Source organism: Callithrix jacchus, chromosome 5 (genome assembly GCF_049354715.1).
Source record: "Callithrix jacchus isolate 240 chromosome 5, calJac240_pri, whole genome shotgun sequence".
In the NCBI taxonomy this organism is placed as follows: domain Eukaryota; kingdom Metazoa; phylum Chordata; class Mammalia; order Primates; family Cebidae; genus Callithrix; species Callithrix jacchus.
This window is the reverse complement of record NC_133506.1, coordinates 140,821,597-140,841,176: the sequence shown is the minus strand read 5'-3', so window position 1 is coordinate 140,841,176 and position 19,580 is coordinate 140,821,597. Positions and strand designations below refer to the sequence as shown.

General features: G+C 43.0%; 1 protein-coding gene and 1 pseudogene across 1 annotated transcript; both read right to left on the bottom strand.

Moving 5' to 3' along the window:
• Nucleotides 1–467: 467 nt before the first annotated feature.
• Nucleotides 468–1,099, bottom strand: LOC144582753 (protein MIX23 pseudogene; annotated as a pseudogene).
• A 4,675-nt stretch (nt 1,100–5,774) lies between these two features.
• On the bottom strand, nt 5,775–16,788 carry SAP18 (Sin3A associated protein 18). Its single transcript, XM_002748892.7, has 4 exons — nt 16,648–16,788; nt 16,338–16,447; nt 8,236–8,358; nt 5,775–7,979 (listed from the first exon to the last, which is right to left on the bottom strand). Exons 1-4 carry the CDS (start codon nt 16,774–16,776, stop codon nt 7,823–7,825), a joined length of 519 nt encoding a protein of 172 aa, XP_002748938.3. The 5' UTR covers nt 16,777–16,788; the 3' UTR covers nt 5,775–7,822.
• Between the last annotated feature and the right edge of the window lie 2,792 nt (nt 16,789–19,580).

Here is a 19,580-nt window from a genome sequence, read left to right as displayed (position 1 = left end):
GGATCTTTTAACATCTCTCTACCACTACCCTGATTGTCACCTAGATTATTACAATACTTTGGAATTATCTGATACTCCTCTTTATCTGGAACTCCTGCCAAAGGTCAGTAGGTAAGTGCTCCATTGATTGTGAATTCATCACTTCCTCTTTTGCTCATGCTGTGCCCTTTATTTGGAGTGCAGATCCCACTCCACTTGTAGGAGTTGAACAAGTTTAAATGCCATCTGTAGAAAACCTTTCATTATCCTACCACAGTCTCTTCAGTACTTTCTTGTGACATTTTTCTGACCACTTTTTTTTTACACTGAGTCAGAAAATTGTTTTAATAGTTAAAAAAATTTTTTTTTACAGACTCAGTATAAAATAGCAGTTGATTTCTCCATAATTATCAGAATTATTTATATTTGAGGTCTTGGCTAAGTGGGTCTGAAATCAACAAAAGGTCTTGGACTGTTGGCTCAGAAATCATCCTAGGAAGCCCACCCTGTTGATACCTGTCATGCTTAGCTCTTAGGAGATGACCAGGTCCTTTAAAAAAAAAAAAAAGTATCTCTCTTTATTCATTCTTTGGAGGCTTGAAGTGAATTCGGCAGCGTTCATTAAACACCTTCCAGCTCCTGTCATTTACCACTTCAACATTCAGTTCTGACTGCATCCATTTCAACTTTGTCTGCTCTTTTTTTAAGTTGCTTTAATAATGTTAAATCGTCCCTTTTCTCTCTCTTCTCGGAGGTTTTCTATTACTTCTGATGTCTGGGCTACACGATTTTTTATGACTGTCTCTACTGGCATGAGCTGCCATCAAAGACTCATAAAGTTGTTTACAGGTTTGGCTGGCATCAATTTTCCCTGCAAAGGAAGCTGTTGGAACCGTAGTGTTTAATTCATGTACTATTCTGTCATCAATTGTCCTCATCACCTTGAGTAATTCCTGCCACATGAGGAAAAACCTCATCACCTGGAACTTGGCGAACTCCTCACAGTTCACACCGTTATTGGGTGCCGCCATATTGGACCTTTTTTTTTTTTTTGAGAGAGTTTCGCTCTTGTTGCCCAGGCTGGAGCGCAATGGTGCAATCTCGGTTCACCACAACCTCCGCCTCCTGGGTTCAAGTGATTCTCCTGCCTCAGCCTCCTAAGTAGCTGAGATTACAGGCATGCACCGCCATGCCCAGCTAATTTTGTATTTTTAAACCTGTGCATACTTCTCGGAGTTCCTGTATTGTATTCTTTAGTTCCATTAATTCACTCATACTCCTCTCTAAGTTGTCTATTCTCAATAGGATTTCATCAAACCTTTTTTCAAAGTTCCTAGTTTCTTTACGTTGGGCTACAACATGGTCTTTTAACTCACTGAAGTTTCTTATTATCCATTCCTTGAAGAGTGATTCTGTCATCAGGAGGCGCTCGTTCTCCATCAAGCCTTGTTCCATTGTCGATGTGGAACTGTGATCATCTTTAGAGGGAGAGGCATTCTGATTTTGAGTATTCTCAGCTTTTTTATGCTGGTTTCTTCCCATCATTGTAAATTTATCCTCCTGTCCTCTTTGAAATTACCAACTTTCAGATTAGGTCTCTTGAGTGGACGTCCAGGTTGTTAGATCCCTGGGCCTTTTCTGCCCAGGATTCTCCTGTCGGGCTTCCTTCTTGTGTCGGTAGTAGGCGACTCTGTCTTCCCGGGGCTCCAAACCTCGGTCAGAAGGGAAACCGGTCCTGTTTACTCTGCCACGAGCGCCCCCGCGCCGAGGTGCCGTCACAGCAGCTGCGCCGGGCTCTGGTGTCCTGCTGGGGACCCGTGCAGGTCCTCCGAACCTGTTTACTTTGCTCCGAGAGCTGCCGCGCCAAGGTGCCGGCGGAACTGCTGCACCGGCCACTAGAGTCGCGCTGGCCACCCGTGTGTTTCCTCCACTGGGGGATCTCCTGCTCCGTGAGCTACCAGACTTTGTCTGAAAGTGTGGCGTCCTCTAGTTCTCCGCGCCTTCCCTGAGAGCTGCAATCCCGGGATGTTAGCTATCGGCCATCTTGGATCGTTTCCCATCTAATTTTGTATTTTTAGTAGAGACAGGGTTTCTTTTTTTTTTTTTGAGACGGAGTTTCGCTCGCTACCCAGGCTGGAGTGCAATGGCGCGATCTTGGCTCACCGCAACCTCCACCTCCCGGGTTCAGGCAATTCTCCTGCCTCAGCCTCCTGAGTAGCTGGGATTACAGGCACACACCACTATGCCCAGCCAATTTTTTGTATTTTTAGTAGAGACAGGGTTTCACCATGTTGACCAAGATGGTTTCTATCTTGACCTCATGATCCACCCGCCTTGGCCTCCCAAAGTGCTGGGATTACAGGCGTGAGCCACCGCGCCTGGCTTTTTTTTTTTTTTTTTGAGACGGAGTTTCCCTCTTCTTACCCAGGCTGGAGTGCAATGGCACGATCTCGGCTCACCGCAACCCCCGCCTCCTGGGTTCAGGCAATTCTGCCTCAGCCTCCTGAGTAGCTGGGATTACAGGCACGCGCCACCATGCCCAGCTAATTTTTTTGTATTTTTAGTAGAGGCGGGGTTTCACCATGTTGACCAAGATGGTCTTGAAGTCCCGACCTCAGGTGATCCGCCCGCCTTGGCCTCCAAAGTGCTCGGATTACAGGCGTGAGTCACCATGCCCGGCCAAGAGACAGGGTTTCTCCATGTTGATCAGGCTGGTATCGAACTCCTGACCTCAGGTGATCCAGTCACCTCAACCTCTGAAAGTGCTGGGATTACAGGTGTGAGCCATGGCACCCGGCTGTCTACCTTTTATCAATATTTGCACCCTTTCCTCCTTACTAGACTGTAAGATTTTGAGGAAGGATCTGCGTCTGTGTTAAACTGATCTTTGTATTGCCAGGTTCATAGCACCGGGTATATAAAATAGGAACTCGCCTAAAATTTTCAAGATTTTTTTCTTTTTTTTTTTTAAATTTTTTATTGGATTATAGGTTTTGGGGTACATGAGCAGAGCATGCAAGACAGTTGCGTAGGTACACACATGGCAGTGTGCTTTGCTTTTCTTCTCCCCTTCACCCACATTTGGCATTTCTCCCCAGGCTATCCCTCCCCACCTCCCCCTCCCACTGGCCCTCCCCTTTTCCCCCCAATAGACCCCAGTGTTTAGTACTCCCCTTTCTGTGTCCATGTGTTCTCATTTTTCATCACCCACCTATGAGTGAGAATATGCGGTGTTTCATTTTCTGTTCTTGTGTCAGTTTGCTGAGGATGATGTTTTCCAGATTCATCCATGTCCCTACATTCTGAAGCTCAGTTTGGCTGGAAAGATTTTTTTCTTAAGACAGTCTTGCTCTGTCACCAGACTGGAGTGCAGTGGCACCATCTTGGCTCACTGTAACCTCCACCTCCCAGGGTCAAGCAATTCTGCCTCAGCCTCCCAAGTAGCTGGGATTACAGGCACATATTACCATGCCCGACTAATTTTTGTGTTTAGTAGAGAAGGCGTTTCGCCGTGTTGGCCAGGATGGTCTCAATCTGACCTCAGGATGTGCCCGCCTTGGCCTTTCAAAGTGCTGGGATTACAGTCATGAGCCACTGTACCCGGCCAAATTTTCAAGATTTTGAGTATCCTTCAGTTTCACTTCATTCTTAAATTGCTCTAATTTCATCAAATTCCATTACTACTATTATTATTGAGACAGCATCTGTGTCATCACCCAGGCCAACTGCAGTGCTGTCATCTCAGCTCACTGCAACCTCGGTTCAAGTGATTCTCCCACCTCAAGTCTCCCTAGTAGCTGGGATTACAGGCATGTGCCACCACACCTGGCTAATTTTTGTTTTTAGTAAGAGACAGGATTTCACACTGTGTTGATCTGGCTGGTCTTGAATTCCTGACCTCAGGCGATCTGCCCACCTCGGCCTCCCAAAATGCTGAGATTATAGGTGTGAGCCACCGCACCCAGCCAAACCCTGTTAAATTTTCTTATGAGTTGGTTGGTAACTGGGTTGACATACCAGCGTGGGTAGGACAGGAAATTCTAAACAGCTGAAGGAACACATTGGAGCGGCTAGAAATGCTTTTTCTCCTTTTAAAATAGCTTACCTTTACTGAACATTCACTGCCCACCAGGCTCTCCCCTAATTTCACTGACTCCTCCCACGTTTTATGAGGCAGGGATATCAATACAACATCTTTGTATAATAAGGTCTGCATAACATTCCAAGGCTAAGGACTTTTGCTTATTACAACTACTTTTTAGTATTAAATATATATATATTTTGAGATGGAGTCACGTTCTGTTGCCCAGGCTGGAGTGCAATGGTGTGCTCTCACTGCACTCTTTGCCTCGGACTCCTGGTAGCTGGGATTACAGGTGTGCAACACCACACCCAGCTAATTTTTGTCTTTTTAGTAGAGCTGAGGTTTCACCATATTGGCCAGGCTGGTCTCGGAACACCTGACCTCCTGATTCGCCCACCTCAGCCTCCCAAAGTGCTGGGATTACAGGCGTGAGTCACGGCGCCCAGCCTTAAAATTACTTTTATGTTTAGCTTATTTCTCCTAAGGAGTTCTTAAGGGGAGAATCTATGATTTTGTCCTCACAGAATGGTTGCCTAGTCATGATTAATCCTAACAGAATAAACATAACTTCCTTCAAGCTTGTGCCATTGCAGACTCCAGGAAATTAGTTATTTGCAACAGCAACCTGTATTTAAGTAATAGAAAACAGACCAAAACAGGCAGACATCTGGCTGCTCTTATCACATTCAGAGTGGAAACTATGACCTTGTCATTAATTAAGAGAGGCATTTTGGGTTTGTGTAAGAACTGAATAAAGGAGGTCTACTTACTCTAGGCAAAAGTTGCTATTGTAGGGGATGACATCACTACAAGAATAGTGTCAGTGTAGTATGGATGGAAGCCAGACTGTAATAAACTGACAGCAAGAAACTGAGTATGAAAGAACATTATTTCTGGAACTGTTTCAACTAATCCTCTATTTTTGCCTACCTAGGTCCAATGCTCCACTTCTGAGCTGTTATTTAAAGTAGCCCCTCAATCTAGGTCTCATTTTCACCTCTAAATGGAAACTATAGTCACTGTTTCTCAGTTGTGGTTACATGAGATAATGCTAGTCAAGTTGTTCCTCAGCATAGTACAAATGTTCCTTACTCATGAGGTCATGTCTGGATAAACGCTTCAGGAGTTGAGAATATCCTAAGTAGGCCAGGCATGGTGGCTCACACTTGTAATCCCAGCACTTTGGGAGGTCGAGGTGGGCAGATCACCTGAGGTCAGGAGTTCGAGACCAGCCTGACAAATATGATGAAACCCTGTCTCTACTAAAATTACAAATTAGCCAGGCGTGGTGGCATGTACCTATAACCCAGCTACTGGGAAGGCTGAGACAGGAGAATCATTTGAACCTGGGAGGTGGAGGTTGCAGTGAGCTGTTTGCACTACTGTACTCCAGCCTGGGGTACAAGAGCAAAACTCGGAAAAAAAAAAAAAATCCTAAGTCAAAACCACACTTTCTACTTATGTTCAGTTCACAGTGGGTTTACTGGGACATGCCCCATAATATTCTGAGGACCGTTTGTGAATGGCTTATCACTTATGTACCATCACAAAGCTGAAAAATCTAAAGTTGAACTATCATAAGTTGGAGACCATCTGTATTTGGCACAAATAAACACTTAAATCATAGTTATAAGCTTGATTTAGAATGTTGCCTTCTCAGTTTCACAAAAAAGTTTGAAATGTGTGTTTAATTGAACAAGAAAGAGGTATATCAAGTTCAGCTCTTTATTATTTAATATCAGTTAAATTTTAGAGAATTTTAAACCTAGCCTAATAGTCTTCTTTCTACCCCCCATTCATACCTGCCCATTACATGCATAAAACTGTACATACATACATACCTAAAACATTACCTGAGTCAATGATCAGCTGAGCATAACTGTCCCAGCTTTTGTACACTGTGAAAAACTAAAAAGACATTATAGGTAATGTTATGTACCATAACTCACATATTCCAAAGGGAAAATGTCAATTCCAAAAGACTTAGCAAATGAAGCAACCAGGGCAGACACTAAAGCACTGAGCAAAAGGCTGTCATGATGACTATTTATTTCTATTTTATATTTGGGGAAACAGCTGTTATTACTCAAAGTCACAGTTACTTACCAAAGCCAGAGGTAAACAAGGACCAAGTACAAGTCTTTTGATTCTGAACATTATATTCAATAAATTCACTAGGTATTCTCTAACTGTACTTTTGGTGGAATATTGAAATCTTCAAGGAAAAAATCCATGTTGGAACCAAGCAAAGGGTGCAATTTGACAAACCAGCCCAACCACTTGGGCTTTATTTAGTTCCTACCCTCATCTGCATAGTAAATCACAGGGTGTTTTCTCCCCACGAATAGGAAGTTAATAATGGCTATTCTCCAAAAAGCTAGGTTTAAATTAACTATAAAGTTGGTAAGGCTTTATAGTTAATAAGGCTCCAGTCTATCTAATCTGAATGAATAAACCACCTAAAGGTTTGGGGTAAAATCTCAGCACAGAAGAGGCACCAGATAGGCTCAGGCTGGTCTCTGCTGACTAACAGCAACACCAACTCCACAGAATCATTAAATTTCAAATGGCTGTTTTTGTATGTACCAGATAAAACTAGTGCAATTTTATTAAATTTTGGGATATACATTTTCAATTTGCTACTGTAACAGACTAAAGGGAATCAGAAAATACACTCTGTCATACCGTTGATAAATTTCACGAGACTATAATAGTGCCATGGAAGAAAAGAGTTCCAGTTTTAATTCCACTTTACAGCTGAAAACCAGTATTTATGGTTTCTCATCTGTCAAGCAGTATTCTAAGCTCTTTTAAAACATTCAGTCTTCACAGTCCTATAGGCCATTATCTCCATTTTACAAAATAAAGATTCAAGTAAATTATCCAAGGTTACAGAGCCACTGCTGCAATCAGGATTTAAATGTTTTTATGCATTGGTCTTAATCACTGCCTCTCAAATCAGATGCAGGCCATTACCCAGCACATAAGAGGATGTGTGAATACCTCCTATTCACTCAACCTGACCTTGTCTTTAGTGCTTCTTCCTCATTCTTAAAATTCCTCCTTCACCCCTGCCTCCATGTGCAGATCTTCAAGGTAAACCTTTCCACTTTTACCATAAGTCCAAATCCTTGTTTCCTCTGAAATGGTTCCAGCCTTTAAAATGCCCTATTCCCCACATGTTAAAAATAGAAGAAGCCCTCACTGTGGTGCCTGTTAGCCTTTTATGTCATGGTACCCTAATTAAGGCAGGCCAATCACCTCCAACACAGCTGCTTCAACTTGCCTCAGCTTATACTATTCCAAACTGCCTCTGCTGCCACTTGAGCTCACTCTCGCATGTCTTTCCAACTGCATACAGCAGTCTATACCACAAACTCATGTTTGATTTCATACAATCCCAAGGCTTTCTTGTTCTGCCCCTGTGAGCTTAACCATACCCTCCTCTACTACTCAGTATAAACCCTGCTCCCAGGCCTCCATTAACTTGCACACTCAAGCTGATTACATACATATATTATAACAGTACAGTTTGACACAGAATGCTAAGAGCACTTTTCTTCATATTTTACAGAAGAGCTTGAAACATACGGACTTTCTACTAGTAATCATACAATAGCACATCCAAATCTAATTCCTAAATAGATGATGCATGATAATTTGTTTGGAATTTAAAGGCTTAATGGCAATAATCAGGGGAGGAAAAGTTTATTTTATACAACTGACCGAAAAATAAATTCAAGAAATAGTAAATAGAATTTAATATGGTCTCATGCGCCCTGAAGGAGGGGGTGCCCGATTTGGAGGGGTAATTGCTATGTCCAAGTAATCGCCTATCTGGAACTTCTGCGACTGCAGCGTCATGGAATCATCAGTCCCCTTTCTGCCAGACATGGTGCTGCCAATCTCCTTAACTCTGCAAGAAGGAAAACCAACTGTTAATGGATCAAAATCAAGGAAACCCAATATGTACTACAAAGTGAATATGGGACTGGATTTGCTCAATCATTTTATAACACAGTTCCAAAATTTAAGTACTTTATTAAGCCAACCAGGTATTAATATAAACCCATATTCTCCCCACGAAGAAGATTCATTAAAGGGGTTATGTCTATCAGTTAAAACACACTAAAAACAAAGATTACAGGAATTAAAAATGAGACGTTACCTACCGATAGCCAGGTCTTTTAACATCTGTAAAAACGATTGCAAAATTGAAGTGAGTGCCCTTCTTTCGAGCTTCTGGGTAGACTTCCTTTACTAAGCTTGTCAGTTCTTTCAAAGTTGCATCCATCCTGGATTGTTTTTAAAAAAAGAAATTTACATTTGCTTCATCAGCAATAATATGAAAAGGATTCTGACAATGAGTCAATTAGATATATCTGAGTTGTGACTTACATTACAAACTGCCTCTTATACTACAGTTTTTTTCAAAGCAGCTAAAAATACTATTTGCCTCCTAAAACTCCCTGTACCAGCCTTACTGTTGGAAATTTCAATTAATTAGTTATATTCTTAGTGCCAAACGAGACTTTGGAGAATCTAAATATGCTCTTTTCTGTTGCAATGCAACACCTTATGGCCTAGTGATTTACCTAAGGGTAACTAGTCCAAATAAATCCAAATAAGCAAAATAGATGTATTCCATTACTTCTAAGACATGTACTCTTCCACATGTTAGCCATCTCTGAAATCAGACTGTATCTTAGAATTAATGTCCTGGGAAAGCATTTTCACACAGCTTTTTGCTGTTTTGTTGAGACCGAGTCATGCTTTGTCGCTCGGGCTGGAGATCTCGGCTCACTGCAACCTCCACCTTCCAGGTTCAAGTGATTCTTCTGCCTCAGCCTCTCAAGTAGCTGGGATCATAGGTGCCCGCCAACACATCCAGCTGATTTTTGTATTTTTAGTAGAGACGGGGTTTCATCATGTTGGCCAGGCTGGTCTCAAAGTGATCTACCCACCTTGGCCTCCCAAAGATTACAGGCCTCAGCGATCTCACCCAGCCAAACGTGTTTCTTCTTTCTTAGACAGGATCTTAAGATAAGTCAGTGGCTCAAGCCTGTAATCCCAGCACTTTGGGAGGCCAAGGTGGGTGGATCACGAGGTCAAGAGATCGAGACCATCCTGGTCAACATGGTGAAACCCCGTCTCTACTAAAAATACAAAAAATTAGCTGGGCATGGTGGCACGAGCCTGTAATCCCAGCTACTCAGGAGGCTGAGGCAGGAGAATTGCCTGAACCCAGGAGGCAGAGGTTGCGGTGAGCCGAGATCGTGCCATTGCACTCCAGCCTGGGTAACAAGAGCGAAACTCCGTCTCAAAAAAAAAAAGGTAAGTTTTACAATAAATAAAAGTCCTACAGCCAATGAAATATACAAAATTTTCTTAGGATGAAGCACAGGCTCTTGTCACAATAAAGTTTCTTACCCTAAAAACTGATTTGAATGCAACTTTAGTCCCCTGAGCTAATATGGCACAATCTGAAAAAACATTTTAAAATATAAGTACCTTAGAAATAATAACCTAGTATACATTTTCTTTGCCAGATGCGGTGGCTCACACCTGTAATCCCAGCACTTTGGGCTGAGGTGGGCAGATCACCTGAGGTCAGGAGTTCGAGACCAGCCTGATCAACATGAAGAAACCCCATCTGTACTAAAAATACAAAAAATTAGCTGGGTGCAATTACATGCCTGTAATCCCAGCTACTTGGGAGGCTGAGCCAGGAGAATCGTTTGAACCCAGGAGGTAGAGGTTGCGGTAAGCCGAGATCACGCCATTGCACTCTAGCCTGGACAACAAGAGCTAAACTCCATCTCGAAAAAGAAAAGAAATAACCTAATATATATTTTTATATTGTTTTCTTCCATGACAAACCAGGAAAATGCAATGGTTTGGAACTTGAAACAACACTGTAGAGTGCTATTAAATGGCACAAGGATACTAGGCCCTAGTGAAGAAGGAGAACTCTAGTAATGCACAGCATCAAGAAGGAACACACAACAGTGCATTTAGTTTTAGCTTTGTGCTATTTCCAAAACGCTACCACATCACACTCAAAGTAAACCAACGGCTTCAACTAAACTCTGAGTAAAAATACCCAGGATGACTACTTCATCTTCGATTTCTACTGCTACAAATCTTTCTCAATATCCCCTAACAGAACTTGACAGAATTCTGAAAGCATGCCCCTTCCCCTCATACTCCTACCAAAAATGTCACCCACTTAGCTGCCCAGGTCACAATACCAAGCATTCTTCAATTCTTCCCATCTCCATCCTGTTACACAGTCTTATTGTTTCTACCTCCTAAATACAGATCAAACAGGTTCTCCTCCTTCATCCCCACCATCACTGCTTTATTTCAAACTCTCATTATTTAACTCTCAGTATGTGACCTTCAGCCCATCTCAGTTTTTAAGTTTTTGAATAAAATGGTGTCAAGCAGGTGACATGTGTTACTATGCTACCTCTAGAGGAGTCCCATTGTGTGGAAGACAACAAAGAACATGTCTATCACCAGGAGAAGCAGTCCCAGGATGTCAAGCTTTGCAGCTGTTAGTCACGAAGAATGACATAACCTACTCCGGCACTAGCGGGAAAATGCTTTGCTAACACAGAGGAGAGACAGAGTTAAAATCACCTTCAATAGTGTCAGTCCCCCATGGCTAGCAGGTCACAGCCAATGCAGGGAGATGGTCTACCTGCACCCCGCATGCTCTAGACAAAGGACCCCCATTCCCTCCTCACTGGGAAGATTCAACAATAGGGTTCCCAGGTGCCATATAACATAAATGCTTATGCAAAACAAAGGAGTACGCATTGAGCCCAGGGCAGGAAAGGATACTCCCAGATACCTGCCCAACACAAGCTGTGAGGGCTCGTTATCTCTTTGCAAGGCAATATTTCATACTAAAGGCCACTCTATATACTATGAGTGCTGTGCATGACTGCCTTCCCTAACTTGACACATGTGCATGAGAGGAAAAAGCCATATGCAATAATGCAATAAATTAGTTCCCAAATCTCACCAATCAGAAATAACCAGTGATGTTAACTTTTTGTGGACAACTTTTTGTTTATGCAATACACTACAAAAAAAATTTCCTTATGATATCAAGCATATTATACATGCTGAGACTCATACAAAATATAATTCATGCTATAAGTACTGTACATATTTTAATAAAAATTATTTTTTATTCTGGGAAGAGAAAATTCACAGTAAAAGAATCATAAAACTTCACAGATAAAGACACCCATCATTACTGTTCCTCCATTTTGTGTCTTATTTTACCTTTGTCAGAGTTAATATTCTGTTCTGCAACAGTAATTCCCCTGGTTATTTTATTTATTTATTTAGAGACGGAGTTTCGCTCTTGTTACCCAGGCTGGAGTGCAATGGCATGATCTTGGCTCACCGCAACCTCCGCCTCCTGGGTTCAGGCAATTCTCCTGCCTCAGCCTCCTGAGTAGCTGGGATTACAGGCATGTGCCACCATGCCCAGCTAATTTTTTGTATTTTTAGTAGAGACGGGGTTTCACCATGTTGACCAGGATGGTCTCGATCTCTTGACCTCGTGATCCGCCCGCCTCGGCCTCCCAAAGTGCTGGGATTACAGGCGTGAGCCACCATGCCCAGCTCCCCTGGTTATTTTAACTTTGTCCCCAGTGAACTCCAATGTTGGCAAAAACCTGGGGTCAGGCCGGGCAGGGTGGCTCATACCTGTAATCCCAGCACTCTGGAAGGGGATGGAAAGGGGTCACCTAAAGTCAGAAGTTCAAGACCAGCCTGGCCAACATGGTGAAACCTGTCTCTACTAAGAATAAAAAAATGAGCTGGGCACGGTGGCACACACTTGTAATCCAAGCTACTCCAGGAGACTGAGACAAGAGAATCACTTGACCTGGGACGCAGAGGCTGCAGTGAGTCGAGATCGTGCCACTGCACTCCAGCCTGGGTGACAGAATAAGACTCTATTTCAAAAACAAAATAAAAAAAACTTGAGGTCACACTGATTTATCTGTCTAGGTGACTTTTTCTTTTTAACCTGATATTCTGCTGTTAATTATTCTGTATCAATTACAGGTTGAGTGTCCTTTACCCAAAATGCACAGGACTAGAACTGTTTTGGATGTTTTCAGATTTTAGAATTTTTGCATATACATAAGATACTTTAGGGTTGCATCCCAAGTTTAAATGAGAAACTCATTTATGTTTCAAACACACCTTATACACATAGCTGGAACAAAATTTTATACATTATTTTAAGGTAATTTTGTGCATGAAAGGAAGTTTGTGTCAAGAACTTATGTGTACAATTTTCCACCAGGGTCATGTCAGCTCTCAAAAAATTTCAGATTCTGCAGCATTTCAGATTTTGGACTTGTGATGCTCAATCTATATTCTGATACACAGCATACATTTACGATGATTCTATACCAGAAAGAATTTTTTCCTTTCTAAAAACATTTTCAATATTGTCTTGGTCATAATGAATTTGGGGGATTTCACACCTTTTATCAGTTCTGACAGTGTAAAACCTACACAAGCTTCCCACCTTCTAAGAGACTGTCTTTCCAGACCAACAATTGGAGTGCCGAGTGTTGCTTTCTCACTAGTCAGAAGCTTGAGGACACAGGTAGGGTTCAGTACTTGTGTCAGCTTGATGAAGCTACAGTCCCTAGATATTCAACCAAACACTAATCTAGGTATTGCTGTGAGATTTTGTAGATGTGATTCAAGTCTACAACCAGTTGACCTTAAATTCAGGGGTCTGTCGTCTATTTTCTGGGTAGGCCCTAAGAGCAGCCTTTCCTTTCTGAGAACCTGCCCAACAGATTTGACAATTAAGTGCCTAGACAGCCCCCACAATCGTGTAAGCCAATTCTTTGCAATAAATCTCTCTCTCTTTTTTTTTTTTTGAGATGGAGTCTTGCTGTCTTGCCCAGGCTGGAATACAGTGGCATGATTTCGGCTCACTGCAACCTCTGGATCCTGGGTTCACGCAATTCTCCTGCCTCAACCTCCTGAGTACTTCGAATTATAGGTGCCCGCCACCAAGTCCAGCTAATTTTTGTATTTTTAGTAGAGATGGGGTTTCACCATGTTGGACAGGCTGGTCTCAAACTCCTGACCTTGTGATCTGCCCACCTTGGCTCCCAAAGTGCTGGGATTACAGGTGTGAGCCACCATGCCCGGCCGCAATATATCTCTTAACACATCTCTTCGGATTCTGTTTTTCTGGCTGAGCCCTGTTAGTGACCTGATTAATGACTACCCACACACAGGAGATATGCACGTTTGGCTTGTTCTCTAAACTTCGTAGGGCACCTCAAACTTTGGTGAACACAGCCTACTTCTACTGGGCTCCTCTGACTTCCACTCCCTTTCTGTAACTTGTCTTGGGGCTGCCTACTTTAGCCCCACAGTCTACTTCTCCCAATTGAGAATTTCCAATATATGTTAACTAATTTTCCCTGATTACTATTTCCAGGAGTGAGGGCGGGCCTTTGTGTTACCCCCACACCAATCATCCAGTCTTTCAGAATCTTTTCTTAGGCAACCATTTTGCGATATAACTTAAGCTTATTCCTTCTTTGGTTGGTTACAATTTCAGGGTAGTTTAGGACAGGATTTTTTGGTAATTTTTTTTCTTGATTCAGAGTAGAAGGTCTGTTGAACAATCTCACCCTGCCATCTTAACCCCCAAAATCACACTAATTTATTCATCTGCTTTCCCTGATAAAAGGACTTACTACAAGGAGAAGCAGTATCTTATTGACTTTATGCCCTCAGGAGCTAAGTACAACACCCGGCAAATAGGAACTCTTATTTGTTGGAAGAAACATACACTTTAATTTCTGAAAAGAGATTTTTTCATCAAGCCACTATTCAACAGTTCTTCCATATAAGTTAAATCAACCTTTCTGGAGCATTTACTCTTGAGTGATGCTTAAGTACAAGTATCATACTACTACGTAACTTTTAACAAGCACCTCCAAATAAGATGAGTAAGGCCCCAATCTTCAAGGAATTGAGCTCTAGTGTACAGGACTTACACAGTTTAAAATTATACATCTTTTTGGGAATGTAAAATAGTGCAGCTGCTGTGAAAAAGTTTGGTGGGTGCTCAAAAATTAAACAAAATTAACATAACTTCTAGTTACCTGACCATTTGGAGATTGGCAAAAAATATATATTTACACACACACACACCCATCCCATCCCAGTAAACCACTTCTAGGTATATATTCAAAAGAACTGAAAGCAGGGAGACAAACACATTTGTATGCCAATGTTCACAGCAGCACTAATCACAATGGTAAAAAAGGTGAAACAACCCAAGTGTCCATCAATAGATGAGTACATATGTGACGCACACATACAATGAAATATTATTCAGCCTTAACAAGGAAGGAAATCCTGATGGATGCTACAACATAAGTAAACCCTGAAAACACCATGAAACAAGTGAAATAAGCCAGGCACAAAATGACAAGTACTGCAATGAGTCCACTGAAATGAAATATGCAGCATCACTTCAGGTCAAGAGTTCAAGACCAACCTGGCCAACATGGTGAAACCCCTTCTCTACTAAAAATACAAAAATTAGCCAAGTGTGGTGGTGGGCACCTGTAATCCTAGCTACTCAGGAGGCTGAGGCACGAGAATCGCTTGAACTCAGGAGGTTGCAGCGAGCAGAGATCTCGCCACTGCGCTCCAGCCTGGTCAAGAGTGAGATTCAAAAAGTTAAAAAAAAAAAAAAAAAAAAAGGTTAACATGGCAAATTTTGTAATATATGCATACATACATACTTGCTGAGATGCAGTCTTGCTCTGTTGCCCAGGCTGGAGTGCAGTGGCACAATCTTGGCTCACTGCAACCTTCACTTTCTGGGTTCAAACAATCCTCCTGCCTCAGTCTCCCAAGTAGCTGGGATTACAAGCCTGTACCACCACACCTGGCTAATTTTTGCATTTTTAATAAGAGACAGAGTTTCACCATGCTGGTCTTGAACTCCTTGACCCACGTGATCTGCCCACCTCAGCCTCCCAAAGTGCCAAGATTACAGGCGTGAGCCACCGTGCCTGGCTTGTTATCTACGTTTTTATCACAATAAAAAATATATTTTAGGCTGGGCATGGTAGCTCAAGCCTGTAACCCCAGCACTCTGGGAGACCAAGGTGGGTGGATCACCTGAGGTCAAGAATTTCAGACCACCTTGGCCAATACGGTGAAACCCCATCTCTACTAAAAATACAAAAATTAGCCAGGCATGATGATGGGTGTCTGTAATCCCAGCTACTTGAGAGGCTGAGGCACAAGAATCACTTGAACCCAGGAAATGGAGGTTGCAGTGAGCTGAGATCAGGCCACTGCACTCCAGCCTGGGCAACAGAGTGAGACCCTGTCTCAAAAATATATATATACACACATATGTTTACCACATATATATATGTTTTTTTTGAGAACACATTTGGAGTGCAGTGGCACAATCTCGGCTCACTGCAACCTCCACTTCCTTCCCAGGTTCAAGCAATCCTCCTGACATATATATGTATATATAAATTGGGCCCTTTGGGATCAGTTATATATATTTATTTAAGTAAATGTAAATGTTTATATATACATTTTTTTAGAACACACCTTTTACTTATACTAAAAAGCCATTATACTGTCAATCCAAGGAGTTATATACAAGGCTAAAAACAAGCTTGCAGTAGTTTGTACGGAGCTACACCCAAGAGAGAAACATTCGGAGACCAGTCTTCACTAACACATACCAAAAGCTTTTCCATGAAGCCTTAGACAAGAAAATAACTCGGGTTTTGGTAGTTTTTCACTTTTGGTGTTTTGGTACCTAAGGCTTAATATTAGGTGGAAATGCTCCTCGAGTATAACAAATACCACTCCACAACATCACTCTCTCTTACCATGTTGTCCTAGTGCAATTTATTTGACTATGAGTCCCTTTAGGGCGGATACAACTTAATTATCTGACTATCACTTTTGTACCTAGCAGCTGTAACAATGATAGCAATCTCGGGTCTGTCAATTCTTAACCGCCCAAAAGTTGCAACATTAATCACAAAAGCGTTACAATACGGGCAAATCTTTCACCTAACAAGAGAAACCTCTTACTTGCGAGCCCAAAGGCCCCAAGTGGAAAAATGAAATTGAAATCAAGGAGAATAACTACACTGGCAAAGGCAATTAAGTGATATTCCGGGTTCCCGGCACGGGTCCATGAGCCCGCCCCCGCCCTCACCAAGTGTAGATCTGCAACTCGCTGGATGGTACGTTTCCCCGGGAGAACTCGTCCATTCGGTGGTGGCGGCCGTTATTGGTGGTGAAAACCCGCAGCAGCAGCGGGCATGTCTGAGGAACACAGAAAAGGGAAGAGCAGAAGTTAAAGACCCCAGCTGCGAGGACCTCACTTCCCTTCCCGAGGTGTCGCGGCCTCCGAGCCGCCCCGAGACCAAAAACACCGCCTCCTCCCGCACACAAGCCGCATCTCTGCACCCTGCCGGGCCCACCCCTAACCTCTTCCCGGACCCCAGAGCGGAAAGGATCTTCACCTTCTCGCGGTCGATCGGCTTCTCTGGCTCCTTCTTAATTTCCTCCTGGGTAACGCGCGATTCCACCGCCATCTTCCTCCTGCGGCCCGCGAGACGCTCGCCCTGACCTCCGACCCCTGCAGCGAGCATGAACACGAAGTCTCTCGCGAGGAGAAGCTCCACATTTTATATTCGGCCGGCACTGGGCGGGGCGTCTCCTGGCGCAGGCGCACTTCGGTGCGCGGCGCGTGAGCCCGGGCGCGCCTGCGTGTTGCGACAGAAGGAAAAGGGTGGTGGCGACAGCGGGGAGACTAAGGAGGCGCCTAAAGTCCGTCGCCGGGCAGTTTGTTGGCGAGGTGTTTTTTTCGCTTAAGTATTCACAGACGAAATAAGCTTAATGTGGCGTTTTCACGCATATTGACGAAACCTTATTGGACACAAAACGTTCCTTTATTAACAAAATATAGATCTCTTATTTCTGATAAAAGAACAGGCCAGCGATCCCGGCACCTGAGGAGAGCCGGAAGAGGCGTCGCCAGCATACGTGGTGATGAAGCGATCCTAACAGCGACACACAGTTTGGGCGGCGCAGAGACCTGAATGCGAATAGCAAACCCAGAACTTGCAGGAAATAACGTTCTGGAATATCTTCAGGACCAATGGGTGGGAATATATGATACAAAAAGAATTAACGAGAAGCGATTGATTTGACTGGATTACTACCAAAAAAAAAAAAAACCTAACCTTGAAAATACATAACAACTCCATGATGAACCAAAAATGCTAAGTATGTGACTGAACTTACAAGTGAATTATCTTACGACTGAAAAGTGGGAAAAGCCACAATACATCATAAGAGGAAAAGGCAACAGAGTGGGAGAAATTTGTTACACATATGATTGACAAAGGCTGCTATCCAGAATATATAGAAACTAAAAAGACAACCCAATAGAAAAGTTGATAAAATTACTGAATAGTTGCTTTGGAAATGACAAAATCCATATTCAGTAAACATGTAAGGTGCGCAAGCACATTAGTTTCAATTGATTGGATTAAACCACGTCCACTAGATTGGCAAAACTTAGGAACTTTAGCAGGGCGTGGGAGCTCACACCTGTAATCCCAGCATTTTGGGAAGTCGAGGCAGGCGGATCACTTGACCTCCTGACTCCTGACTTGAGGTCAGCAGTTTGAGACCAGCTTGGCCAACACGATGAGACTCTGTCTCTACTTAAAAAAAAATTTAGCCCAATGTGGTGGCAGTTGCTGGTAATCCCAGCTACTTGGAAGGCTGAGGCAGTAGAATTGCTTGAACCCAGGAGGCAAAGGCGGTAGTGAGCGAAGATCGTTCCAATGTACTCTAGCAGCCTGAGCGACAGAGTGAGACTCCATCTCCAAAAAAAGAAAAACACAGCGGGGCATGGTGGCTCATCCCAATAATCCCAGCGCTTTGGGAGCCCAAGACAGGTGGATCACTTAAGTCAGAAGTTCCAGACCAGCCTAACCAACATGGTTAAGCCTCGTCGCTACTGAAAATACAAAATTGGCCCCCTCGTGGTGTCGCAAGCCTGTGATCTCAGCTACTTGGGAGTCTGAGGTAGGAGAATTGCTTGAACCCAGGAGGCAGGGGCTGCAGTGAGCCAAGATCACGCCATTGTACTCCAGCCTGGGCAACAAGAGGGAAACTCTGTCTCAAATAAAAACTAGGAACTCTGACAGTAACAAGTATTTGTAGACCACTAGGAATTCTCACATACTGCTGTTGAGAATGTAAACTGGAACACCTGCTTTGGAAAGTAGTACCTACCCTAGAGAAAATCTTGCTCAACTCTATCCAGAGACATTACAAGAATGTTCTTAGCAATATTGTTCATGAGAACAAAAAGCTGGAAACAGCCCAAGTGTCCATTCACAGTAGGATAGTTCAGTGAATTGTGGTGTACTATACAGCAACACAACTACCAATCAACAATGGGATACTAAAAAGCAACACAAATTTACAAACTACAGTCATATGAAACAATCTAAATCTCACAAACAAGATGGTAAATATAAGAAACCAAAGACAAAAATGTATATACTGGGTGAATTCATTTTCATAACACTCAGAAGCAGGCAATACTAAAATATATTGTTCAGGAGAATTCCTACGTGACAAAAATTACCAGAAAAGTCTCAGTAGTAATGACCTCTGAACATTTTTTTTTTTTTTTTGAGACAGAGTTTCACATTTGTTACCCAGGCTGGAGTGCAATGGCGTGATCTCGGCTCACCAAAACCTCCCCCTCCTGGGTTCAGGCAACTCTCCTGCCTCAGCCTCTTGAGTAGCTGGGATTACAGGCACGCGCCACCATGCCCAGCTAATTTTGTATTTTTATTAGAGACAGGGTTTCACCATGTTGACCAGGATGGTCTCGATCTGTTGACCTCGTGATCCACCCGCCTCGGCCTCCCAAAGTGCTGGGATTACAGGCTTGAGCCACTGTGCCCGGCCAACATTGCATTTTTTTAAACCTAGGTGTTAGTTACATAGCTGTTTGAATTAAAATTAAAGAGTATATTTTGTCGGGAGCTGTGGCTCATGCCTGTAATCCCAGCACTTTGAGAGGCTAAGGCAGGTGAATTATGAGGTCAGAAGTTCAAGACCAGCCTGTTCTGCATGGTGAAACCCCGTGTCTACTAAAAATGCAAAAAATTAGCTGAGCATGTTGGCACGCACCTGTAGTCCCAGCTACTTGGGAGGCTGAGGCAGGAGAATTGCTTGAAACCAGCAGGCGAAGTTGCAGTGAGCCAAGATCACGCCACTGCACTCCAGCCTGGGTGACACAGCGAGACCATCCCCCTGCAAAAATAAGAAAAAATAAAGAGTACATTGATGTTATTATTATTATGGAGATGGTCTCGCTCTGTCACCCAGGTTGGAGTCTAGTGACACAATCATAACTCACTGTAGC